We start from the raw sequence: 26843 nt of genomic DNA, 5'->3' as shown, positions 1-26843 counted from the left end.
TGAACTGCAATTCTTAACGTGGAAGGTGGCATTCTTGATTGCCATTACCTCACTCAGGCAAGTTAGCGAGTTACAAGCACTAACAATTCAAGAACCTTTCATGCAAGTACATGCTAACAGGGTGGTTCTTCGAACAAACCCTAAGTTTATGCCGAAAGTCGTATCCAATTTCCATATTAATCAATCAATAGAACTGCCAGTGTTCTTTCAAAATCCACAGTCAGTAGCTGAAAGAGCCCTACACACACTAGATGTAAAAAGGGCTCTGCTTTATTATGTGGACAGAACTAAATCAATTAGAAAGACAAAGCAATTATTTGTTGCTTTTTCACCACAACATAAAGGAAATCCAATATCAAAGTCAGGAATAGCCAGATGGATAGTTAAATGCATTCAAATATGCTACCAAAAGGCAAAACACACTTTAACAGTCCCCCCAAGAGCACACTCTACAAGAAAAATGGGGGCATCCATGGCTTTCCTTGGGAATATTCCTCTTGAAGACATTTGTAAGGTAGCCACATGGACTCCCATACACATTTTCACAAAACACTACTGTGTAGACGTGCAAGCAAAACAGCAAGCTGCTGTAGGCCAGGCTGTCCTCAAAACTCTTTTTCAAACTGCTGCAGCTGGCACAGGTAACCACCGCTAGAGGAGATACTGCTATACAGTCTATGCACAGATATGAATTCAGCAGCCCACATGCCTCGAACGGAATATGCTACTTACCAGTATGCATCTGTTCTTGGCATGTAGGGCTGCTGACATTCATATCGCCCGCCCTCCTCCCTGGTGCCTGTCGCAGCTGCAGCGTTTTCTTTTGCATGGCCATCTTACTTTCCTATGTCCATCTCTGCCACAATGGCGAAAAACAATCTGAGGATGGAGAAGATGCCCATGCGCACTCTAGTCCAGGGGAGGAGTCACCTATTTCGTGATACTTCGAAGACTCTTCCAGGACAACAAAGTGCAATCATCCGGACCCAACACTAGGTGGCGATCTATGCACAGATATGAGTGTCAGCAGCCCTACATGCCAATAACAGAAGCATACTGGTAAGTAGCATATTTATTTCTTATTTATTATGTTGACTGTTCATATTATAAGTGAGTGTTAAATATATATTCACAGAACGTTCACATTTGTGTTTTGTACAATAAACATTAAAGCAAATTCAAGGAAATCAATCTTTTGGCCTTTTTAACAAATGAAATCACTTTAACTGCAATGTGTTAGGTGCCCAATGCATTTCGGGATTCCTATCCCTTCTTCAGGGGCCACTGTGAACAATAAACAACAATAAAAAGGGAGGCAAACTCACACACACCTTATTGATTTGTGCTTAGTTTCAAAATGATGCACGTTTTGATCCAACAAACTAATAATTGTGATTCAAAATGTTATGCATGTCTCAAGGGACGGATTATAGGACTTATTACGCATGCAAGATGACCACTAAAGAAGATTGTGGTGCCTAATCAAAATGAAACCCATGCTCGACAGAAAGAGAGTAACAGTTACCATCACCAATACCAGAAAATGTGTTACAAAATATCCATAATATTTGAAAAACTGAACTTTACCGAAAAACAAACGTGTACCTTGATATGACATCCTCGAACCTCAACGAATGCCTGCTGTGTAGCTTTGTGAATAGTTTTCGTTAAATGCCTGAGTACTTACCCAGTAAAGACTAGAGTCAAAGTGCATTCCTTCTACCAATCAGTGTGCACGTTCCTCGTGTACGTGAACTAAAAATAAAAACCGACCATCAACTGTGGTGCAGATAAATAGTTTCACTACTCATTTCTCAGTATGATGCCCAAATGTTCATACCTGTATTTTGACTTCTTATGTGCAAACTGTTGTTATGCTACATGTGTAGCTCAATTAGGCAAAGAGTTGTTTAATCAGAGGATTCTAATGTTTGGTGATTTATCAGATGATTGGTGCATGCTATATACAGTATGTGTGCTTCTTGAGAAAAACTATTGGGAAGCAGTTCAAGAGCAAATTACTTAGGTTTTGCTACCTTTAGGCTTTTGAGAATAAAATCGATCTCATTTGGCAAACATGAATTTATGTAATTTGTCCAATAAAAAGGATCCATGTAAATTGAGGAACCATGTGCTAGCTCTGACAGCTAACCATCACAAATTATATGCGACTTTTTCATTGAGATTTGAGGCTTCAAAACACTGTTGTTGGTGGTTATTTTATCCTCCAATTACTTATGCAGCACCTCATTGGGTTTTAATTCTAGTCCTGCTATGTAAAATGCACAAGCCTTCTTAGCCAAGGACCTTCTTAAACACAGGTATGAGTGTCTGGAAGATGGCCATGCAAGTGGATCTTACTTCGGCTGGGTGCATTAGCAAACTCCTGACCCTCTGTGAAAACCATTTGTTGACTTACTTAAAAAAGGTCATTCAACAGTGGATTACTTGATTCTTCAGAAAGTCAACAATTTGAAAGCCTACACTTCAGGATTCTTTGACAGGAAAAAACGCTCAATAACTTGAGTGTTTGTAGAGTACTAATATTCTACCTCTACTCCGCTATAAAATCTGATTATTTGTTGATTAACAACCGTGGCATAATTCAGGCAACTGTGTTCTGGAATTCAATGAGTTTAAGATGCTTGCGAAACTTCATGCCCTTTGTGTCCAAGCAAAGGCTGGGTTTAGAGATTGCTCAGACATATATACCTAGTGATATGAACCCACTACAGAAATCTGGACGGCAGTAACATTGGTCACTCCTTATACTTCTCTCAAGCATTGTTCTCTTGTTACGTGATTGATAAAGTATCCTGCATCCTGCTTTTGTGCCGTACGCTTTGTTTTCTTCAATCCTGCTTAGCAGATACTACTTCCCACTTTCTTTCAGTGTAGAATCAGGATCCCAGCCAGTACAAAGAATCAAGGCAATCCACTAAGGAATAATTATCCTGAAGCTGATTCTGCCTCTTCCGCTCTGTGGTTGTCCACTTTTAGTGCATCAAATATAAAAGAAACAAAGAATTGGGGTGGTGATACATGCATGGGTATCCTGGACCAGTGTTCGTGAAAGAAAGCTTACTCGGGGGGAGGGGGTTTAAATGTTTTAAGTTGTGGCTATTTTTCTTCTGGGTGCTAAAGTGATGGAAGGAACATTGTTGCTGAGTTGTAAATACAGAACTGTTCTAAAATTAAGCTGATATGCCTGTTTCAGTTCAAACCAGGATGTAAGACAATAACATATTCTGACTGTCCACTGGGAGTCACTGCTGCACCAGTTTGTAAAAATGTTAAACTATGGCTGTCCACTCAGTGTCATTGATGTCTTTCTCCTCCCTCCAAGGTCCCACCAAGGCTACTGTGAATGATCTTTGGGTTCATTGTTGTTTGTCTTCTCCCTCATGCACCTCAAGCATTGCGATATTAATTGTTCATTAAAAGTCACTGAAGAATAGAGATATCCTCCTTTCATGACCATAGCCAGTCTGAAACCATGATTAGTTACTGCATTCTGCTCCTAGACCAATGTCTGCTCCTTCCAGGACCTAAACCAGTGTCATTTGACTGACCACTGGGTTTACCTCTTGCACAAGTGTTAGGTCCTTTATGGACCTCAGTCAACGCTATGCTTTGACTGGCGATAGGTTCACACTGCTACATCAGTATCTGTCTGCATATTCCTTTCAATTGAACCAAAGGCCTGCACTGCTGATTGATCCCACCATCCTCTCTGTCCTCCATTCTAGAGGACTCCAAACCTAACCTCTACAACAGATAAAAGCAATTTCCACGGAACCAAAAAGAAGGTATTTTTTCTTTTTTATACTGGTGTGTTAGTATGAAATATTTCTTTCTTTTCAAAGGGCCTCATCCGAAACCAGACAGCCAGGTTAAGTGGACAAGATTTGCTAAGGTAGGTAACATAGCCCATGAACCTGGAATGGGCTGCTATCTGTGACCTTCCTTGTCAATGTCGATGTTTTTGCACAGAGAGCACCTCCCCCTTTATGTGTTTTCATACCCACAATTGAACCACCTTGGTGTTTACTTTATTCTTGCACATTTAATAAGTTTCTGTCCTCCTCTTTCATTTAGGCTTAGCCTTCAGATAGCTTTATCTGTTTATTGTTGAAGACCTATTCTTTACAGTGCAGTATATAGAAGAGAAGTGGAGAAGTGGAGAAGTGTGGCTCACTGGTTAGAGGAGGCAGACCCTGAAGCAGAGGTCAGACCCGGGACCAGGGTTCAATTCCCGACGCGGCAGGGTCTTGAGCCCAAATATCCACGGACTCGATAATTCTCGTTTCGGTGCCTACTCGAATCATGGGTTCACACTCTGCAGCTCTGGGCATTAGCCTGCTTAATTTCCACTACGGCCCCCCCCCCCGCGGCGGGATGCCTGGCTTTCACCTTGGGGGAAGCCAGGACGGGTTCCCAAGGCAAGCGCCGAGATGCCTACGGGTAATCGAGCGCTATATAAGAACGCATAATAATAATAATAATAATAATAATAATAATATAGAATTGGGTCAGCCTCATGATTGAATGCTTTCTTATCTTTCCGTTCAATGCCTTTCCTCCCTATTTTTCAGTTTTTTTCCACTTTGGGAGCATAGTTCCTTTACCATCCCTTATGTTAATTTGTATCGTTCCGCTGATGACATCAGGAAACTATTTATTCGTAGCATGTGTTGGCTGCAGATACACATGCTATTATTTAAAATCATGAATTACTATTCATGTTTTGTAAGATTGTAAATATCAGAACCCTTGTTTTATGTATTTGTTATTTATTGTCTTTTATGAACAAATTGTTTGAAATAAAGAGCGAATGAACTGAGCTACACATGCTATGCATACTCCTGCCATCTAGTGTTGGGCCCGGACTTTGCACGTTATTTTTCTTGAGGAAGTTTATGATTCTTGTCGTTCGTCGTTTCTCCTTCCCCTCAAGGCATTGCGCATGTTGAAGTCTTTGTTCCTCAGAAAGCTTTTTCCCCCATTGGGCTCGGACGGTTTACATTGAAGCTGTTCAAGATTCAACGCCACGCGGCCTACAGGAAAAAAAGTAATCACCAGAATAGATTTCTACACCGGGGGAGGGCTTACTGGATTCCGAATACACTCAACCGTCAAGAATGATTGTGTCCAGGTGATGGAGAAGAAGAAAGAATTGATGCACAACACTGATCATAAAGCTTCCTCGAGAAAAACAACTTGCATAGTCTGGGCCCAACACTAGATGGCAACTTTTTTGGAGGGCCTCACAGCTCTCATTTAGTGCTAAGTTGCTCCACCTTAAGAGATACTCTTTTATGCAAGTGATTTTTAGGCCTCGCCTGGCGTTGGAGGGCATGCGCTCCTCGCCTGCGAGACCTATAGTTAACAAGTTACTTTTGAGAAGGCAACTCAAGCCCTGCCTCTCCTTTTCATAGGGTAGCGTCAGCGTTTGTGGTAAACACTGGCTTCCCATTGGAAAGGAGGGCTTTCAGTTGCCTCCCTTTGCTTTTTGGTGAACTGCCTCGCCTGATTCACGGCTGTTGTGAAATCTTTTCTTATCTGCTTGTTTATTTAACAAGCAGATATGAAAAGTCTTCACGCCAGCTCTCCGTCATGCTGGCTGCAAGCGCCAGTCGAGCTCTGTGATTGGGCATGTATTACCAATCACGCAGCCTTCACGCCGCATTCTCTCCACAGAGACGTCACTGTCCCTCCTCCCGGCTGCGCAGTTATACTTGTTGTCTCTTGGAATTAACCACCTGGGATGGTTGCCTTTTTCAAACAAGTAGGGTAACTGTTTTTCCTAAATAAAAAAAATAGAAATGGTATGGGACGTCGTGCTACTCAGATCCCGCCCACTACGACCGCTGGTTCGTAGCCGTCCTGTAGTTGGGCAGTTTTTGTCTTGCGCGCGTACTACCTGCCTGCTGTTTCTTAGTGGCGTTAACCATAGGGTATGTGCTCTTGTCCTGCAGTTTAATGGAATAGAAACTCGACACCATGAGGCTGTTGAGATCTCATCCTTAAGTGGTGCTCACTTTGATCTAGGCCTGCTTCGCCTTCTCTTTCTCTCCAGTTTTCTATTTACCTTCGAGGCCTCTCTCCGCCCCTGTGCCCCGCCTCTGTGCTCCGTCCAGTCAACTCCTGCTGCCCCGCCCCGCGCCCCTTGTCCCCCAGACCTGGATAACGCTCCAAGCAGTTGTCTCTCAGTTGTCGGTGGAAATAACTGTCTGTAGGTCAGCTGACAGGCTTTGTTAGAAGGGAGCACTTTGGGGCTTCAATATATGCAGTATATGGCAGGACCCGTCCCACTTAAAGCCCTGGATATACAGTCCAAAAATCTATGGCCAGTCACTGCTCTCTCTGCCCACAAACTACCTGTATACTCACATATAAAGATTACCACAGCATCATGCCCCTATCCTTTCTGTCTACACACTACCGCCTTTGTTGAATCTTTACTCCCTCCCTGTTCTGCTCACACATTGCTTCCTCTGCTGACTGACTCACTGACTACTGGTCATACACTGCCCCTTCTCCTCAGAACATGCCCCTTCCCATATGCTGTTTCCAGGATATTCTGCTCATACTGCTCCCTGTTCTCCTCTACTCCCTCTGCTCCATGACCCTCCTTCTCACACACTGCCCAATTTGCACCCTGCTCCTTCTGCTCAACAACTAAACCTTATGCTCACAGTACCTTCTGCTCACACACTGCCCCTTCTATGCACACAACCTCCCTTCTGTTCACACACTACCACTCTGCCCCTTGCCCCTTCTGCTCTCACACTGTTCAAATCTAACTGACTCCCAAATCGGCTCCCTGTGCCTTCTGCTTGAACAATCCCCCCTCTGTTCAAAGACTTCCCAATTGCACTCTGCCCAATCTACCGGCCCACATTGACAACACACACTACCCCATGGGCTCCCTCAGGGCACACGTCCTAAAAAAAGAAGTGGGGGGACTAAACAAGTTAGGCAGTATGCAAGTGACATTCATGGTGCTTGAAATCACAGCACAAAATCATTGAGCGGCTTCACAGTAAGTGATATGAGATCTTATCACCTTACACATATGTTTTGCAGGTCTGTTATGAGTACATTTCAGCTTATTATGAGATTTAACAAATTGAATTTTGCATCTGCCAAAAAAGTGAAGCATCCCGACCTAAAATGTTGAGCTATTGCCATTGTAAATTGCAATGCCTTTTATTTATGTTTTGGTTTTTATAAAACATAAATAAAAAGCACTGTCATTTACAATACCAATATACCTGATACTGCTCGCCACACTTTCCTACATTCAAAACAACACTAAACTCATCCACACTTCATTCCTTCTCCCTATTTAATACCCGCGCACCTTTCTTCTGCCATATAGTATTCTAATCCGCACTATACTTCATTAACCCTCATGCTATTCTTCTAATAATTCTCTTACCCAAATCTTAAGCACTGCTCCTCTCCTACTAAACTATGCTTTAAACTACTACACAACTTACAAATACAATTCTAAAAACATAAAATCACAACATATCCCAAACGTACACTGATTAATACAAAGATATAAAACAATACCATTAGCAAAGCAAATTGCTTTAACTTGAACAACAAGACCTATTGCATTTCCAATGCTTGTTTTTAAACTCACCGCTCCAAGTGGCATCTGCCATCTTGGTGGTAAATAAATAACTAACTAAAGTGTCTACCACATCATTCAGTAGGGACACTCATGCGTTGTGACACGTGCCTGCCCACGTCATCTTCCATGTGAACTCCTTCTGAATGATGCAGTTGCATGACATCTAAATGTGTCTGAGTGCAACATTTCATTGTGTCTTTGTTTTTTTTGTTTCTATTTTGCCCCATCGGCAAAACAATGTGCCTTTTTTGTCAATCAAGAGAACAGGTCCCCGAGGTGGAAAGTATTGGCTTTACCAATGCCTATTTTAAATTATTTTTAGCATGGCCTGGCAGCTGCACTATGCTACTGTGCCACTCGTTTTCCTGCTGCACACTGCTGCTCAGTTCTATTTGCAGAGCATCCATGCACAGAATTAATTTCTGAATTTATTGGTAAATTAACAAAGTATAAAAGAAAAAAAAATACAAAATGTCCACCACTCATGAACACTTATGCACATATACCCACAACCATTTTTGGATGATTTTATTTTTACTTGCAAAAACATATCCCAAGATGGCTACCCTTCCCCGCTTCCCCCGTACACTTACATACTTGTGGATTCACTGGCTTGCATTTCTTTATGCAAATATTTAAAACAAAATCAAAATAGTTGCTTATGTGCATACACATCGTCACCCACATGTGCTTCTTCTTAGCCTTTTTGAATGAGTATTGCATAGTGCTTTTTTAGAAAGCTTAAGAAAATGCATTCTTAAATGGCGCCTGTGGGTACGCAGGGCCGCCAGCTGAGGGGAAAAAACATTGTCAAAGCCAGAAGAACGCCACCTGAGTTTGAAAGGTGAGTCCTATTAGCTTTTGCAATTATTTTTATTTTAGTCCTTCTGTCCTCACTTCAAGAGCATGGCTTTTTCTTATCAGATCCGTCTGCAAAGATGGTGTTTAGCTCCAAAATAGTTGTTGAAAGTGAGGTTGTGCCATTGATTGTTTTCTAGACACCACGCAACTTCGAAACAGCTGATTGTTACAGATAACTTTACTTTTCTGTTTTGTCCCCATTCTCTAACTTTGCCTCTTCCTGAGGATCATTTTCATTGTGTAGATTCCCCATCGACTTCGTCAGCCCTCCTCTTCGTAGTCTCTTTGAAACTCTCTTTCCAATAGTTTCCTTTGGCTTTCTAACCCTGTTGACAATGTCTTCCTACACAGGAGAACGTATCCGGATTCAACTTCTCCTTTTGGACCTGGTTTGATGGGGTCCTGGAACTGGTCAAGACACATCTGGAGGATATCTGGAATGATGGGTAGGTGGAGGTGTTCAGCAATGATACAGTAATTCACCACTTTGGCATGCCAACTACCCTGCCAAGCCAATGGGAACATTTTCTACAAGGACATGTTCAGCCACCTCCATGAATAACTTTCAAGGTCACCCATACTAAATGTGAGGCCTTTTCTTGGATCTTGGGGCAGCCGAAGGTTGCAGACAGTGACGTTTGTGGGTATTGTGGTTAATTATTGTGTTGCAGGGTCACAATAATTGTGCAGTCAATTTGAATAATCAAGATGATGCTCCTTTTCAGGCACTTTGCCCTCTCAAGATAGTGATTATGATTAGCCGCGGCTAATTCCATGAGTTGGTAGGATTTAGAGACACTGATTCAATGTGACTTAATAATTAAGTTGTTAACTTCCATGTCCAGTTTGTTTTATAACAAGAAAATAATTACTGCCAGCTAAGTAAACTGCATGGTTATAATGAGGGAAGATTCATGCTCCTTCTGTGCCCAAGTTACAACATGAAATGTATCTATAGCTTATTTGCATTAGGCACTAAGTTTTCATTTAGCATTTAGCCCTATTGGGAAATGTTTCATTTGACTCCAGACCCCTCTGGAGTATTCAGGATTCATAGTTTTAGAAGATTTTAAATGAAGTGATACAGCCAAGGGTGAATGTACCCAGGCTCTACTTGATGGCCCAACTTGCAACTCAATGTATGCTCTAAGTAAAAGCCATTACACTTTAAAATAGGCTCTATCCACATTATAGAGACACAGTTTTGTTTCAGTAGTCACATTTGACACCTCACTTCATATAATGTACCATTTCTGCACTCTTACTAACATTGTCCCTCTTCCTTTGACTAACCTGCACCACACTTGAGGTAACAGACCTCAGTAGAAGATATAATAGCATGCTAATTGTGGTGCATATTGACCAGCTGGGTGAATAGTTATAAGGGTGAGCACAAAACAAGTGACTTTTAGGCATATAAAATGTGATTTCCCCTAGGAGATTTTTCTTCACGCAGAATTCCAGAACTGCTGAATGAATATTGACCTCATTTGTATGGAACGGTGGTGACCTTTCTGTCATTAGTGCCTTTTCGTGGTTTGATGAAAATCTTCATCCATTTTGAAGGAACAAAACAAAAAGTGTGTGTCCAGAGCATGTCAGTATACCTCTATATCTCAAATAGTTTGTGAGCAACAGGTACTTGACCGCATACAATAGAAAATCGCATATGCGCAACAGTTTATGCATGTGTAGACAACATTCACTGCCCACCCATCCCAATGTTCGCAAAAATTGGGAGGCAAAACAGAAAAAAATAAAGCAATAGAACTGGAAAGCCGCTGCTAGAATATTAATTCACTAGCAGCCCGTCCCGACGTTGTCCGGGGATGAAATAGAATGTCTGCAATGCTTTCAGTTTGCAAGGCAACTTATTTTTAAAACTTACTCTGAATGGCCCCATCACCGGGCTCAGGCCCCGCGTTTTAAAAAAAACTTACTCTGAATCCCCCCAACACCCGGCTCAGGCCCCGTGTTTTTTTTAAAACTTACTTAGAATCGCCCCATCACCCGGCTCAGGCCCCACGTTTTTTTTAAACCTTACTCTGAATCGCCCCATCACCCGGCTCAGGCCCCGCGTTTTTTGTAAAACTTACTCTGAATCTCCCCATCACCCAGCTAAGGCCCCGCGTTTTTTAAACTTACTCTGAATCTCCTCATCACCCGGCTCAGGCCCCGCGACTCAGATTCGCATCATCACCCAGCTCAGCCCCCGCCGAAGAATGCATCCACTGTGAAGCCGTCTCCTCAATGCAATATGGGAACGTTTGTGTCCGCTGCAGACGCGAACGTGTTTGTGCGCTCCACCTGACGCTCCGCTCCAGCCGATGGCAATTAGACGCCCTACATCTCGTCAACGTGCAACGCCCACAACAATGGTAAATGCAACACCCCCTCTTAGTCCCAGCAGGCCGTGCCCATCGCTCTATGCACACGCCCATGCCTTTCCAGCAGAACGCCCACGCCCACAACGGATTACTTTTCCTTTAACGTTTTCCCCCTTATTATTTATATGGTGGCCAGCTGTATAGCCTATGACCATCTGCTGCAACTGTCCTTTCCAATGCTGTATTGGGTGTTGTGATTGGTGCTGTGGTTCCTGAGATTACCCGCCTCAAAGGTTTGGGCTCTCTCATTATTATATTAGTATAGATTGGCAGTCTTTGGTTCAGCCAAGTTTGCATATCTCTCTCACGTATCTTTCACTCCCTTCCCCATCTTTCAAGGACCAAGGATGACTGCAAACACGCCTGCCACTTTATGTGGATGTATTAAAAATACTCCCTCCGCTGCCTAGTATTGCAGCATGGTAGGGTTTGTTTTATTCCCTCCTTGGGATTACCGAGGTGTCAGTGAGAAAGGACAATTTGCACACAACTCTCCCTTTCCTTACTGAAAAGCAGACACATCGTTCTTTAGGATGGGATATATACTTTAAGCACAGGGTGAGGGTGGGTAAAATTCCCCCTCAACTTGCATTGCCCAAGTGTGGAGGGCTTTTCATTCAAACCTCTCTCATTGTACCCAAAGAGAAGGGGGAATTGCACTTCTGCATTTGCCCAATGGTGTAAAGGCCTTTACATACAAAAAAGCCCCTTGCTTTGGGTGAGGGTGTGTAAAATGAAAGAGCAAGCATTGGCTGCTGCCTCACTTCTTTGACCCGCAAAGTGCTGCAAGCCACAGACAAACAGGCTGGTTTACATCTGTCAAAGCATTGTGTTAACATTTGAGAGCATTACATTGGAACTGATTAAAAGCAGCTGTCCCAGCACTGTGTTCTGTTTCATACTATGTCTATCAAAGGATTATTAACCTAAAGATTTTTATGCATGTTCTCTTTTGAAATCTAATGTGATTAAATATAAGGAAAAAGCATTCTATCTGACTGGACAAAAATAGAAATGTCAGTTGAAGTTTCTAAGTTTAAAAGACGAAGCCCAACCATGTTGAAAACTGGTTCCTTTTGGTAGGAGGAAAGTACGGTAAAAGAAAAGGCTCAGTGGCTACAAATCTGAAAGAGACACATTAGTGATAGGTTCCTTACCTTAGAATATCCCCAGGCGTCAGACTGGATCCGGAAATTTTTCGCGTAGCAGCACCCTTGCGCGTCGGTAGGCGTCGTCTGCGGCTCCGCGTCCGTCGTGGGCGTGTCGTGGGCGCCGTGATGACATCGTCGGAGTACTTAGACGCCGCCTCCGTGTGCTGACGTCAGTTCTTCTTTTTTCCGCGCCAGTAGCGCAGATCCGGAAAAAGTGGTACCTTAGTCACTTTTTGACTTAACTTTTTTGATCTTTTGATCATCCTTTTTCGAAGTCTTCGACTCCGAACGGTGCCAGTAGGGATGCCAGGTTTCAAGCCCTGTGAGGATTGCGACCGACTGATGTCGGTCCCCGACCCTCACCGTCTGTGTCTCCACTGCCTCGGCGTCGATCACGACGACAAGACCTGCTCCGACTGTCGGGCCCTGACTTCGAAAGCTAGGTGGGAGCGGTCCCGTAAGCGGCTCGAACTCCGGCAGTCGGCCCCGCGCCGAGAACTGTCCCGGTCTGGACGGAGGTCGAGGGACCGGTCGCGGGAGAGGAGCCATCGGAGCTCCGGGAGTCTACATCACTCCTCCGGGTCGAAGTCGTCAGGTAAGCACAAGAAGTCAAAGAGACGTCATCGCTCTTCCGACTCCCCCCCCCGACGCTCGCGCGACGCGGCGGGGGGTTCTGGTGACACCGCCAACGCGGCTCCGTCGGAGTCGCAGGCGCTGCGCTGCGTCCGGCCTCATACCCTCCGGTCCCTGGGCCTAACGCGGCACCAGAGGATATCGAGCGGTTCCTCATGGCCATGAGGACCCTCTCCCCTCCGACGGGCTCCGCGGCGCCTTCGGGCCCAGCGGACCTGTCTGGGGGGCCTAGCGGGTCGGGGGCTTCGGTCCCGACGCCGTCGGGTGCTTCGGCTCCAACAACGCCGGCGCCGCAGGTCCCGGTGCCGCAGGGCCCCGCTGGATCGGTTCCGGATCCGGGTCGCCGCCGGTGGACTTAGCGACATCCCCGGCGCCGGCCCCTCAGGTGTCACGAGTGCAGCGCCGTCCCCGATGCCTCCCTCGACCCGGTTCGGGAGCAGCGCCGCTGGGCGCCGCTTCAGACACCGTTCGGAGAGTTTACTTTCCATGAACCGGCCCCATCATTTTCTAACCCTGAGTACCAGGAGATGGGGTATGAGGAGTATTGGGAGGAGTCTGAGGACCCTCTGACACGTGAGTGTCAGTCCCAGGAGGAGTGGACAGGTGACCTGGGGGATGCCAGTGGTCTGGACACTTCGCCGGACACTGGCTTTGTCTCACCTCCTACCGTGGCTACGGAGGAGGGGGCAACCTATAGTGTGGTGTTGATGAGGGCGGCCAAGGCCTTGGGCCTTGAGCTCCCCGTCGCGGCCGTGAGGACTAACCTCCTCTCTGAGGTCCTTAAGCCGCAGTCATGCTCAGCTGAGCCTCTGCTGCCGTTTAACGAGGCCTTGACCGACGTTCTTTTGGGCACTTGGTCCAAGCCCGCTACAGGTTCGCCTGTAGATAGTAACGTGGCCAGACGCCACCGCCCGGCCCCGGGCGGCCCTTGTTTCCTGTCCACCCACCCCACCCCTGAGAGCCTGGTGATCCAGGCCTCAAATTCCCAGACCGCTTTCCCGTCGGCGCCGCCTGACACGGAATCCAAGAGGTACGAGCAATACGGCAAGAAGGTATTCTCCTCCCTGAGTCTGGGACTGCGGTCTTCCAACCGCGTGCCTCTTGGGCCGTTACACCCACTCTCTGTGGGACACGGTCGCGGACGTGCTGCCAGAATGCCCGTTGGAGGTACGGGCTAAACTCGGCCAAGCCCTTGTGGAGGGCCGGGATGCGGCACGTTATTCGATCCGGTGTGGACTGGATACCACCGACTCTCTGGGCAGAGCGATGGCAACGACGGTGGCGATTTGTCGCCACACCTGGTTGAGGTCCGCCAACTTCTCGGCTGATGTCCAGAATACACTCATGGACATGCCGTTTGATGGCCGTCGCCTTTTTGGCGACAAGGCAGACCATGCGCTTGAGCGCTTTAAGGACTCCAGGGCTACGGCCAAGTCCTTGGGCCTCTCGGTCCCGCGCCAGCAATCGGCTGCCTTTCACTCCTTTCGTGGCCATGGAAGGGGTGTACCCACACGTGCTGCCAGCCACGCTCCGCAGGGTAATACCCAACGCGGTGGCGGCCGTGGAAACCGCTATGGCGGTGGTCGGGGACAACGGCGAGGTCAGTCCGCACCTTCCCCCGCAGCATCCGCCTCAAAACCCTCATAGTCCGTGCTTTCAGGCCCATGTGACGCCAGTGGGGGGCAGGGTTCGCCATCACCTCCTCCACTGGCGCACTGTCACGTCGGACAGGTGGGTGCTGCAAATCGTCCGAAGGGGCTACTCCCTCCCCTTCGAAGGCGACCCCTCCAGCCATGCCACCGCAGTACCACCGAGTATCGGGGGATCATTTGCGGCTTCTGCAGGAGGAAGTTACGGCCCTCTTGGCCAAGGGGGCCATCGAGCGCGTTCCTGGGCCAGAAGTAGGGTGTGGTTGCTACTCCCACTACTTTCTGGTACCCAAGAAGGGCAAAGGGGACCTACGCCCTATCTTGGACCTAAGGAACGTCAACGGCTTCCTCCGGAAGGAGAAGTTCAAAATAATGACACTGGCTCAGGTCTTAGCTGCCCTGGACCCAGGAGACTGGATGGTAGCGTTGGACTTGCAGGACGCTTATTTCCACATCCCCGTCCTGCCGGCCCACCGGCGCTACCTGCGGTTCACGGTTGGCCACGAGCACTTTCAGTTTACCGTGCTCCCCTTCGGCCTTACCAGCGCCCCACGGGTGTTCACAAAGGTGATGGCGGTGGTCGCAGCTCATCTGCGCAGGTTAGGGGTTTCAGTCTTCCCCTACCTCGACGACTGGTTGTTGTAGGCGGGCTTGCCCCAAACAGTCGTCAGCCACCTCCAGACAACGGCAGACCTCCTGCACCAGCTGGGGTTCTCCCTCAATGTGCCGAAGTCACACCTGTGCCCCTCTCAGAAGCTCCTCTTCATCGGAGCGGTTCTGGACTCAGCGCAGTTTCGGGTTTATCCTCCCGAACAGCGGGTCCGGGATATTCAGGCTCTGATTCCACTCTTTCAGCCTTTGTCCCGTGTCTCGGTCAGGTTGACGCTGCGGCTTCTGGGGCTGATGGCCTCATGCATCCTACTGGTGCATCACGCCAGGTGGAGGATGCGGGCTCTGCAGTGGGACCTGAAGTTTCAGTGGGCCCAGCACAGGGCAACCTGTCCGACCACGTCCTGAACTCGGAGGGCACTGCGAGACAACTGCAGTGGTGGCTCACGGACTGCGATTGGGTCAGCGGCAGATCCCTCTCCCTTCCCCAACCGGAGCACGTAGTCGTGACGGATGTGTCCCTCCAGGGCTGGGGAGGCCACATGGGAGAGGCGGAGATCAGAGGCCTCTGGTCTCCGGCGGAGGCCCGTCTCCACATCAACCTTTTGGAGTTGCGGGCGAATCGTCTAGCACTGAAAGCATTCCTCCCCTCTGTCCGGGGGAGTGTAGTGCAGGTGTTCACGGACAACACCACCGCCATGTGGTACTGCAACAAACAGGGCGGGGTGGGGTCGTGGACCCTTTGCCAGGAGGCTCTGCGCCTCTGGCAGTGGCTGGAACACCAGGGCGTGACCCTGGTGGCTCAACACCTGGCAGGTTCTCTGAACGCCAGGGCGGACGAGCTCAGCCGTCGGTGCATGATGGATCACGAATGGCGTCTGAACTCGGACGTGGCGCAAGGCCTCTTTCAGCGATGGGGAGAGCCTTGGTTAGATCTATTAGCCACCGAAGAGAACGCGCAATGTCATCAACTCTGCGCGTTGGAATTTCCAAGGCGGCACTCGCCGGAGATGCTTTTCGTCACGAGTGGAGTTGCGGTCTATTGTACGCCTTTCCGCCTATACCACTTCTGCCCAGAGTGCTGAAGAAGATTAAGCGCGACGGCGCACAAGTCATCCTTGTAGCTCCGGACTGGGCACGAAGGTACTGGTATCCAGAGCTACTCAGTAAGTCAGTCGATCCCCCGGTTCGTCCGACTCTTCAGGAGGACCTTCTGTCGCAGTAGCAGGGGACGGTCCTCCACCCGAACCTGTCCAGTCTCCACCTCCATGCTTGGAGATTGAGCGGCGACAGTTGAGGCCATTTGACTTGCCTCCTGAAGTCTGTAACGTCATTCTGGCAGCCAGGCGTCCCTCCACAAAGTCGGTATACGCCTGCAGGTGGAACAGATTTGTGGCATGGTGCACAGCAAAGGCTGTGGATCCTCTTGCTGCCCCTCTCTCTGAGGTTCTTCTCTTCCTTCTTTCTCTTGCCCAGCAGGGCTCTGCTCTGGGCACTATCAAGGGCTACCTTTCTGCCCTTTCAGCCTTTCTAAGGCTGCCTGATCAACCTTCTTTGTTCAAGTCCCCTATTGTAAATAGATTTCTAAAGGGCATCACACACACATTCCCTCCTGTTCCCTTTGTGATGCCTCAGTGGGACTTGAACCTTGTTCTTACGTTTTTGATGTGCGCTTCCTTTGAGCCACTTCACAACTGTCCTCTACGCCTTCTTACTTTGAAGACTGCTTTCCTGGTTGCCATCACCTCTGCCAGGAGAGTGAGTGAGCTCCAGGCCCTTTCTTGTACTCCTCCTTTCCTTTCTGTCCATCCGGACAAGGTTGTGTTGCGTACTACGCCATCTTTCCTGCCCAAGGTTGTCATGGCCTTCCACATCGGGCAGTCTATCACCTTGCCAACCTTCTTTCCGCCACCGCGCATCCCTCTAAAGAGGAAGAGCGGCTCCACCGTCTGGACCCAAAACGTGCGCTCTCATTCTATTTGGATCGCACACGCCAGTTCCGGGTGGATGACCAACTCTTTGTTGGTTACGTGGGCGCTAAGAAGGGGAAAACGGTGCACAAGAGGACCATCTCCCGGTGGATCATCTTGTGTATCCAGGCATGTTACTCCTTGGCTAAAAAGGAGCCCCCTGTTGGATTGCGGGCTCATTCCACCCGAGCCACGGCGACAACTGCCCTGGGCCGGGGAGTGCCCTTACAAGACATCTGTCGGGCAGCTACGTGGGCCTCGCTGCACACGTTTGCAAGACACTACTGCCTAGACAACCAAGTCCGGAGGGATGGCTTCTTTGGCCGTTCTGTCCTCCTGGACTTTCTGGTGTGATTATTGGTTCGCAGACCCACCACCGGGGTTAGTATTTCTGGGGTATCTATTCTAAGGTAAGGAATCTATCACTAACGTGTCTCTTTCAGATGCACAAGTTACTACTTGTGTAACGATATATCTGTAAGAGACATTAGTTAGTGATAGATTCCTTACCGACCCACCCATCCTCCCCGTTTTCGAACCGATATCTAGGGTTAGGGTTATCCCCTTTCAGGGCCCTAGTTTCTATGGCACCAGTGTTGGTTTTTAACATGGCTCAGCGCTTCTGGCGCGGAAAAGCTGTGTCTAAGAACTGACGTCAGCACGCAGAGGCAGCGTCTAAGTGCTCGGACGACATCATCACGGCGCCCACGACGGACGCGGAGCCGCAGACGACGCCTACAGACGCGCAAGGGTACTGCTACACGAAAAATTTCCGGATCCAGTCTGATGCCTGGGGATATTCTAAGGTAAGGAATCCATCACTAACTAATGTCTCTTACAGCTATATCGTTACACAAGTAGTAACTTGTGCGATACTGATACTAAAGGTCAAAGATGTTTCCTAGTTAACCTTACAGATCTGGAGTTCCTAGAAAATATCCTTGGTAGGACATCCAAGAATGCAAAGTCTGCAGAGCATCGAAAACAAAGACTGTCTAGCCCAAACATTAAATTGTTGAAAGTGGATGCTAAATCCTTGATGTTGGAGGCTTGTGAATCAAGTGAAAAAGCGATAAGGAGAGACAGTTGACATCTAAATGCTCGAAAAAGAGATGATATACAATCGAACGAAGGAAATTGACATCAAAGGATCAACAAAAATAACATGATATCCCAGGTAAAGTCAAACGCTGGAAAATCTGAAAGACACCTTTCTTCTACATTTGTGGCTCTTAATCTTTTGACTTCCGTAGACCCCCTACTGAATCACTACTGGAAGACTGAAACTCCCACCTAGGCAATTTCTATGATTTGAACCTCAAAACAATACAAAAATACAGCAACAATTGGTGGATCAAAGGTTAAGAATCACTGTTTTAGATAAAACAAAAAAAGATACTGGTATTGAAAATTCCCAGGGCGTCGACTCAACCGCTAAGTCTGATTAAAGTTGATAGAGGGGACATCCCCTCCATAGACAAGATATGACTAGGGCTAGGCTTTGAAGCCGATTGAGAAGAATCATCAAAGGTAGTCAAAATGGAAGGCCTGTCAGTGGAGGACCTGTAACTCTATTGACCTCCTCAGTCAGTTAAGTCACCATCCAAGGTAAAGTGTGGGCGATTTAATAAAACAATTTCATGAAGAGTATCAAAAAAGGTCTAAGGCATTGGTGAATAAAGACAAAATAGTACTCAACACATGCTTAAAATTAGTTAAGACAGAACAGAAACTACCTTTCATATGGGGGACTGTTGAGGAGACATGCCTGGTTAAGCATATCGGGGATTAAAAAATGATTTTTCTGGCATACACTATAGATGCTCCTTTTAATGGAGAACCCCTCTTTGTCTACTATGTAAACACCAAAAGACACAATGAAAAATAGCAAAGAATACCGCAAAGGGGATGTGTTTTATAAACTACAGGATTGTTAAAAAGAGGAACAATAAATCTAAAAAGAGGTCAAGGACATCCGCAGTGTGCATCTAACCCATCCCAGTTACACAATGTATCGAAGACAAACTCAGTGACAGCAATCTTGTAGTGTAGTTCCTATATTCCCAATAGGCTCTGCGCAATGGAATAACATAAACGATAGTTTAGACGTAGGACTGAGGTCGACTAGGTCTCTATTGAATATGTTAGACTTAATTATGAATGCCAGCTAGCTCAGAGGTCACTAGAAACTTTCTCGAGTAAACAAGAAGGTGTTAACTTTCCTGAATAGACAAGAAGGGATTAGTTTCTGACAACCGCATAAACATGACAACTTTGCTCCCTCCAGAATAAGGAGTATACCTCCAGAGTCGCGGAAACAATAGATAGCTACTTTACTCAGTCAATCGTGCATGCTTAGTTTCACCAGAAGTGCAGAGAAACAGAGAGATGGGCGTTTTTCAATAAAAGAGGTTATTTATTGAACAGTCTTCTTCCTCATGCAAGAGAAGTGAATTGCTACAATTGCAATACTTGTCGTAAAGTAAAGTGCGTACAGTAAAAGGACTATTACAAAGTAATACTGTAAAAGCATGGTATGGTTTCTAAGCCATACTGTGTTTAAAATGGTTAAAATACATACAATGATTAAATAATGACTAACAGTACTCAACTGGTGCTTCTAAGATACGCTTACCCCGGTGTACCTAACCTAAGCCTAGTACAGGGAAGGAGTAAGTGAGATGTAGTTTGAGTTAACATAGTTTTCTGCCAAGGATCTGAATCAAGAATTCTCTAAGGGTCTAATCAGCTGCGTACCTTGGTTATAGAATGAAGGAGGTCTTGTATCTCTCTCTCAGGACTCGATCTCCCAGCAACCCGCAAGGGTGACAGGGAAACACTGGAGCTGGATTTCTCGGCTGGAGAAAAGACAGCGTCTCTCTCAGTGCGTCACCGGGAGGGTCGGCTTCCTTCGGCACTTGCTACAGCAGGGCGTCGGGCAAGTAGATAGTCGATCTGCTCCAAACCACCGTGTGTTTTGCTAGGGCAGATGCTGGTATATTTATACCTGGAAGGTGCCGAGTTTGACGTAAGGGTGGACATAAGACGTCACTAAGAACTCGCAGTTCTTTCAGGACTCCAGGAGTTCGAGGACAAATCAATACAGAAGCAGGGGGAATTCCCGGGCTGCTGGAGACTTGGTTTGTTTAAGAACACGTTGTACTTTCTAGGAGTTTATGGGAGTAGCCTCGCCGTATTTGGACTGCATTGGCTATGACTTAATATGGGTATGATTCTTATGCCTATATAAGGATATGATTTGATATAACCACATAAGGGCATAAATCGGGAATATTTAACTAGAGTCCTAGATTCGTCCACAACAATCTACTCTGACAAAATAAATGTTTTGAGGCAGAGAAAAAAAGGTAGGAACAAGAAAATCTTCAAACTCAAAATTACTTGCTCTTTTTTAGTTTTTATTTGGTTTATCTCAGAAGTTCAGCAAAATAACAGCCTTCATCATTAACTCATCAAACAGATACAATAATAACATTTAAACAGCCAATTGATAACATAGCATTTCAAATAAGATCTGAAAAATTGTGCAAATTGGCTCCACGGAGGGGGCTCATATATCATACAACACACACATAGCAACAGGAGGTTCGCGACAGTTATGGAGTTATAATTTAGAAAAAATGTCATGAGACATTGCAGGTTATGCAAGATAACTAAAATTTGAACAAAGTAACAGCAGATATAGGGGGAGGCATAACAACAAGATATGATTGAGCAATTGATTGGCATAAAGTGTTAGGTGTTGCACTAAGTTTAAAAAAATACATTAAAAAGGGGGGGGAGAGCCAGGATATTCGAGAATGATCAGATAGCTTATATATCCTCAGCGCCACAGAAGGACAAAGAGGCGGATTGTATGCTTTAAAAGCTAACTTTAGGGTTCACCATGGTTCAGCCATTGAAAGGCTAAGCTCCATATCTAGGCTGTCCATTTCTGAGCCTTTCGACCCTTACACTCGTACAGCTTAGTTTCTAGCGTGTAAATAGCTAAGAATCTAGATTTCCATTTATAAAAAGTGGGGGGCTCCGGATTAAGCCATCTTTTAGCAATGCACATCCATATTACTGCCATCACAGTAAATAAAAGATAGCCCTCCTTTTTTGCCAGCTCATTTCCTGCTAATTTTAAACAAGATGGCTATCGGAGAGGAACTTTCCTAAGGAAGCTCCAGGCTTGGGATACACGTCGCTTGCAAATCCCTGGAATAGCCAAGCCATCCACCACCCATTTCCTCCTAAAACGAAGGAATACTGTGAGATTAGGTGTTCTGGACTGTCTCTGATTGAGTTTGTGAGTGCGAACACTGACATAATTCATAATTCTAGGACTTAATCTTACCAGATTGATAATTCTCGGCATAGAAACTTTGCCACTTTGAAAGGCACACTGGAGACTGAACTGGTAAATGGACGCAATTGCGAAGGGCCCCCATCGGCTGTTCAGCAGCGGTCTCCCGTCGCCTCTCCGGTCGCCAACTGCCTCGAAATTCTTGCTGCCTCCGATGGTGGGATGACTATCAGCATGGGCCTTGCTTTTGCAGCTCCGACCCCATTGGCCTTGCCGTCCTTGCTGCCAGTTATGTGTGGTCCGGCAACAACCGCAGGATTATGCTGAGCGTCCCTCAGGCTTGTCCCGTTCCTAGCCTTGAGGCCCTTTACCGTTGTTCTCTACTGGAGGCCACACCTGGGACAAGTACTGTCGGGACGCCGATCTCGGTCGTGGATGGAGTCGATGGATATTAGCAGCAGCCTGCTGATGCAGCTCTGACCCCACTGGCCCCAAAGTCCATGCTGCCTGTTTTGTGTGGCATGGTGATCGAACCGCTGGTTCTTGGTGAGCATCCCCATGGGCCTGTGGTGTCCCCAAGGCTCTCCGCCATCGCCGGCTGGTGAGGCTAATTTTCTGGAGATCTGGTTGATAGATCATTCATGGGATGGATGCTGTCTGGGCATCTTTCATTGTTGATGCCTCTGCGCCTGGAACCCTAATTATACTGTTTGTAATGTTTCAGTGAATCAGCTGCCGGGGGAGACTGTCCGGTTCTGTGACTGTGGCGTCGCGCTGAACTTGGACTTCCTGTCCGCGTCCTTTTTAGGTCTCAGCCTGCGTAGGCTGCGCTTGCGCAGTCTCGCCGGCGAGATCCTATGTTTTTTAGTGAGGGGCTTAAACCCGGCCCTCTTCTCCATTGGCTGGCTTCCTAAACGGAGGCCAGCAATTGGAGGAGAGGGGCTTCTGTCAATTTAAGCCCCGTGTTTTTCGGATTGGGGGGGCGTGTTTTTTCCGGTCCTTTCTCTCCGTGACGTCATCTGACCAAAACCCGCTCCCCAGCCTGAAAAGGACGGGGCAATCAATTGAACTTGTGTAAACAACGTCAAATAGCTACACGTGGATGCGGCTACATGGACTTTGTTCCCGAATAATGCGTGCAGTGGTCACCCCCGGGAGCCCTGCACTACAGAGCGCCCAGTGCGCGCGGCCTTGGCTCGCGGCACGTTACCTGCATGTTCAGCTGCTCGCCGTTCCTCTGCGTGTGCTCGATCAGCAGCTGCAGGGCGTCCTTGTACTGGCAGTTCGAGTTTTTGGCCATCTTTGCCTTTATGTTCTCTTCGATTTTGGCGTGGATCACATCCCGAGCCTTTAGACCCTGATGAGGAGGTTGGCCTGCTTACCCGGTAGAGGCTGCTGAAGGGCACGTCGATGGGCAGTGAAAAGAGGTTGCGGATCATCTCCTCGAAGGCGTCCACCAGCTTCTGGCTGTAGGAGAGTGGGGTCTGCAATCCTATGGTCACCCCAGATTTTTGCTTTTTGCTTCACTGGTTTACGACTTTCCCTGGCTGTGGGCCTGCTAATCAGACCCACAGCCTAGCTGTTCTCTCTCTAAATTGACAACCATGTACTTTAGGTGCATTTACCAATTGGTACTGGGCCACCTTATCAGTCCCTGTACAGTATACCTTAGGTATCCAGGGCATAGGTGTACCCAGGGCCTACCAGGGGCTGAAGCATGTATTATGCCACCCCTGGCTGGCCATCTAAAACTGACACAACTGGCTGCACGACAGCTGGGGCAAGGTGGTGTAAACACCCTTTGCTGTAGATATAGTATACCTATATCTAACCCTAAAATGGACACATATCCTCCTATCAGTCACTCCTATGGCAGGCCTTATCAATCCTGAAGGCAGAGTGCTTGGAATTATGTGAGATGGTGCTCTAGCATGAGATGAGCCTGTCTACAGCTTTCGGGACCAAGTCCTTTAGCTGTTTCCATGATAACGCTATACCATATACTCTTAAGTGCATTATCAACCTCGCGGTTAAATGCCAACTCTGGTATAACATTATCAAAACATGTCGAGTAAGGTGTCATACGAATTGGAATACTACCCCCTCGCCAATTCTGGCGATGGGGGTAGCATTCCACCCTTCTAGAGGGATACGACATGCATGTAACTGTGAACCCCAGTTAAAGTTAACTCGAGCCTCAGCATCACAAAATGGATGCTGCCACCACAGACACAAGTCTGACCTCCTGCTGCTGGGAGTCCTTCCAGCGAGGGAGGCTTGGACAAAGGGTTTCCTGCCTTGGGAGGTGCTAGCACCACCCCAGACAGGATTTTGTGTATTGGGTAGGACAGGCCTGAAAGGAATGAGACATGCCTGGGGAACACAAGGTGTCCTGTGCATACACCGGTTCAAACCAGTTGCTGGGGCATCCCTGCCCCAGCTCTGGCGGGAACCGGACAAAGGATAGGGGGTGTAGCCACCCTCCCTTCCTGGTCCCACCCAGGGGAGGGACCTAGTCAGTAGTGCAGCCCCCTTTAGGAGAATAAAGGTAGGAGCTGGTCCCATTCCAAGTTAGATTATCCTGAACAATTCTACAAGAAGAAACTCTGGACTTTGACGTTCTGCTCCACAGAAGACTGAAGAATCTCCCTTGTGGACAAGGAGTGTCCACCCTGCAACTGCAGGCACCATCAAGCGTCCAGCGGCTTCACTTTGTCGTCTTCCCTCGAGGATCCAGACTTCAGAGCCCGACGAGACCCGGATTCCCAGACCTCTCCGACCTCAACTCGCCTCTACAGCAAAGCTGAGACCCGTGGGTGCGACGAGACACGTGGGACCGTCCATCTTGAACGAACCTGCACTTCGCTTCCAGCACGACTCCCGAGGTAACCTCGACCAAGTGCTTTGGGGATTGAGAATCCCCAGCCCCGAGCAGCCCCTGCACCGAAGATCAGCCCTCCAGCTTCCACGAGATCTGCGTGGGGCGCTTCTGCTTGTTTGCTGCTCGACGCGTTGTCTGGTCACTTGCCGGCTGGCTAGTGGCCTCCTAGACGAAATCTTTGCTGCTGGTCTGGTTGCTCCAGGCTGGCCCTTGCTCCCTTCCAAAAGAGGGGCACCCCGGACTCTCCTAGTCCGCACCAGACGTATTTTCCCTTCACCGCGTGGGTTGCCTTTGCCAAGGCCTGTTGACTCCAATTCCGGATCCGACACCGCCGACAGCGAGAGCCTGCGTGGGACAGCTCGTGCCTCCATCCTGGTCGTCGAAGACACCTCCTGGTCCACGTGGCTGCAGAGTCAAGCGTCCACTCTTCACCTGATCGCGACGACAGCTTCTGGTTCCTTCCTGGTTCCACACCGGTCACTGGCTAGTGACTTTGAACACTGTCCCCTCTGCTTTCAGGTCCTCTTCTTCACCGATCCACCCTTGGATCGCACCGGACATCTTTCTCCTGGTCGCCTGCAGCATCTTTTCTTTCAGACTCCATTGACTTCAACGCGAGAACCCGACACACTTTGGCACCTATGCACCCGCAGCCCGTGGGTGAGGTAACGAGAGCATTTCGGTGCTCAAGGGTAGTCTAACTGTCCTAGTGTCCAGTTCCACAGTCGTTGTTGTCCTAACTAGTCAGGATTGTCCGTACTTACCTTTTAACTTGAACTGTACTGTCCATAGACGTTGTTACGCATCTCGCGTGTGAGTTCACACTCTGCACACGCGTTCCGTGGGCCTCCTATTACTTACCTAGAGTTAGTGTAGCGTGGTCCCATCGATCCTACAGCCTCTGGACAGCTCCATTCCTTCTATCGACTTTCACATTCCACTTACTTAGTATATGGTTTGTCGTGCCCCTAGGGCACCATCGTAATTTTGTGCAACTTGTCGTATTTTTCGTAAGAGATTGTCATGTGCTTAGCCCTCTGACCTCATAAAGAGTTCAGAGGTGTTGTTATTAATAAATATACTGTTTATTTTCATAACAACCTGTGTGGTGTCCTTTCATCTGGTATTCAAGGGGTTATATTGTGGTAAAACAGCTGGCTTCACATGCCAAAAGAGTTTAGCCTAAGACTGCTTTGTCCATGCTACCATTAGGATAGCTGGTCTATAAGGTTGACTTACAACCAATCACCATAAGGGTTGTTTGGACTGATACAAGGTGATCACTAGAACTAGTGAGCATCATATATCAGGCCAACTTCTCACATTGGTGTGCAGCGGTTGGGATTTGAGCTTGCTGTTGTTTTTACCACGTATAATCTTGAAATATAATTTGAAAGATCACATAAGGTACTCTAGGTACATATAACAAGCTTAGAAATACTCTGAGTTCTACTGAACCAGCTGTTGTAGTAGAAAGGGCCTAGCTCACCCTGACTACAACTCTTAGCAAGGGATCAGTAGGAAAACCCATAGTGTAGGTAGGTGCATCGCGTACACCTCACTAGAAAGCATGTCTACCCATGGAGAGTCTTCAGAGACTCCCCTAGTGGTTAGTGACCCTCCACAGGTCCTTTCCAGATATGCAGCTCTCAGTTTCCAGGAGATGAGACAATTGTGTACCTCCAGGAAATTGAAACAGGGTTCTAACCCTACCACTCCTTTTCTGTTAGGTCTCTGAGAGACATATGATGCCAGAAGGGCTGCTAACACAGACCCCTCTAATCCAGATAGGAGCATGCCTGCCTTAGAAGGTACTCGTGGTGATCCAGATCTCCCTGAAACAGAAGATGTAGATGAGGAGGAGGAGGATGAGGAACCCTCTGGGGATGAGGCAGACAAAGGTTCTGTGATAGTCAGCAGACTCACAAGGGCCAACTTAGACCTACATAGGGAAGGAACTGGGGGACCCCCAGTGCTGAACCTAAGCAGGCCTAACTATGGAGTTAGAGAGATAGGTCTCATTCTAGGGACTCCATTAGATCTGTGCACTCTCGTGCCTCTCATGCATCTGCTCAGAGGAGAATGACTTCCCCTCAGAGGAGAGAGCATGAGGCCAAGATGAAGGAAGCTAATCTGATGATCCAAAGGGAAGAACTTGCCCTTGCCAAAGAGAAGCTTGCCTTTGCTAGAGAGCAACAGTTGAGTGGGGTAGTCCCCACTGGTGGCAGCAATATCCCTAGGGATAGAGACAGGAGTTTTGATAATAGACACCTGAGTAAAATAGTGCCCTCCTATAAGACAGGAGATGATATCCACAAGTGGATAACTGCTTTGGAGAGAGCCTGCAAAGTACAGCAGGTACAGAGTCAGTGGGCAGCTATATTGTGGCTCTCCTTTGAAGGTAAAGGTAGAGACAAGCTCCTCACTGTTAGAGATGAGGATGCTAATGATTACCAAGTCTTGAAAACTGCACTGATTGATGGGTTTGGCTTAACCACTGAACAGTACAGGTTGATGTTCAGGGATACCCAGAAAACTCAGGCTCAAGATTGGACTGACTTTGTTGATTGTGCCACTAAGGCTTTGGAAGGCTGGTTACTGGGATGTAAAGTTACTGATTACACAGGATTGTATAATCTAATTATGAGAGAGCAAATCTTAAATAATTGTCAGAACCAGTTGTTGCATCAGCACTTGATTGACTCAGATCTGACCTCCTCCCAAGAATTGGGAAAGAAGGCAGACAGA

General features: G+C 47.5%; 1 protein-coding gene across 10 annotated transcripts in view; it reads left to right on the top strand.

The window, feature by feature from the left end:
- STAT2 (signal transducer and activator of transcription 2) overlaps positions 1-26843 on the top strand; it is a 1031780-nt gene that overhangs the window by 507303 nt on the left and 497634 nt on the right. For all 10 annotated transcript variants that reach the window (XM_078689090.1, XM_078689088.1, XM_078689089.1 and 7 more), the window contains 2 exons: positions 3867-3916; positions 8858-8952. In XM_078689090.1, coding sequence (XP_078545216.1) covers positions 3867-3916; positions 8858-8952 — 145 coding nt within the window. The remainder of the gene's footprint in view (positions 1-3866; positions 3917-8857; positions 8953-26843) is intronic.

This window comes from Lissotriton helveticus, chromosome 1_1 (genome assembly GCF_964261635.1).
Source record: "Lissotriton helveticus chromosome 1_1, aLisHel1.1, whole genome shotgun sequence".
Taxonomy (NCBI): domain Eukaryota; kingdom Metazoa; phylum Chordata; class Amphibia; order Caudata; family Salamandridae; genus Lissotriton; species Lissotriton helveticus.
This window is presented reverse-complemented; position numbering and strand designations above follow the sequence as displayed.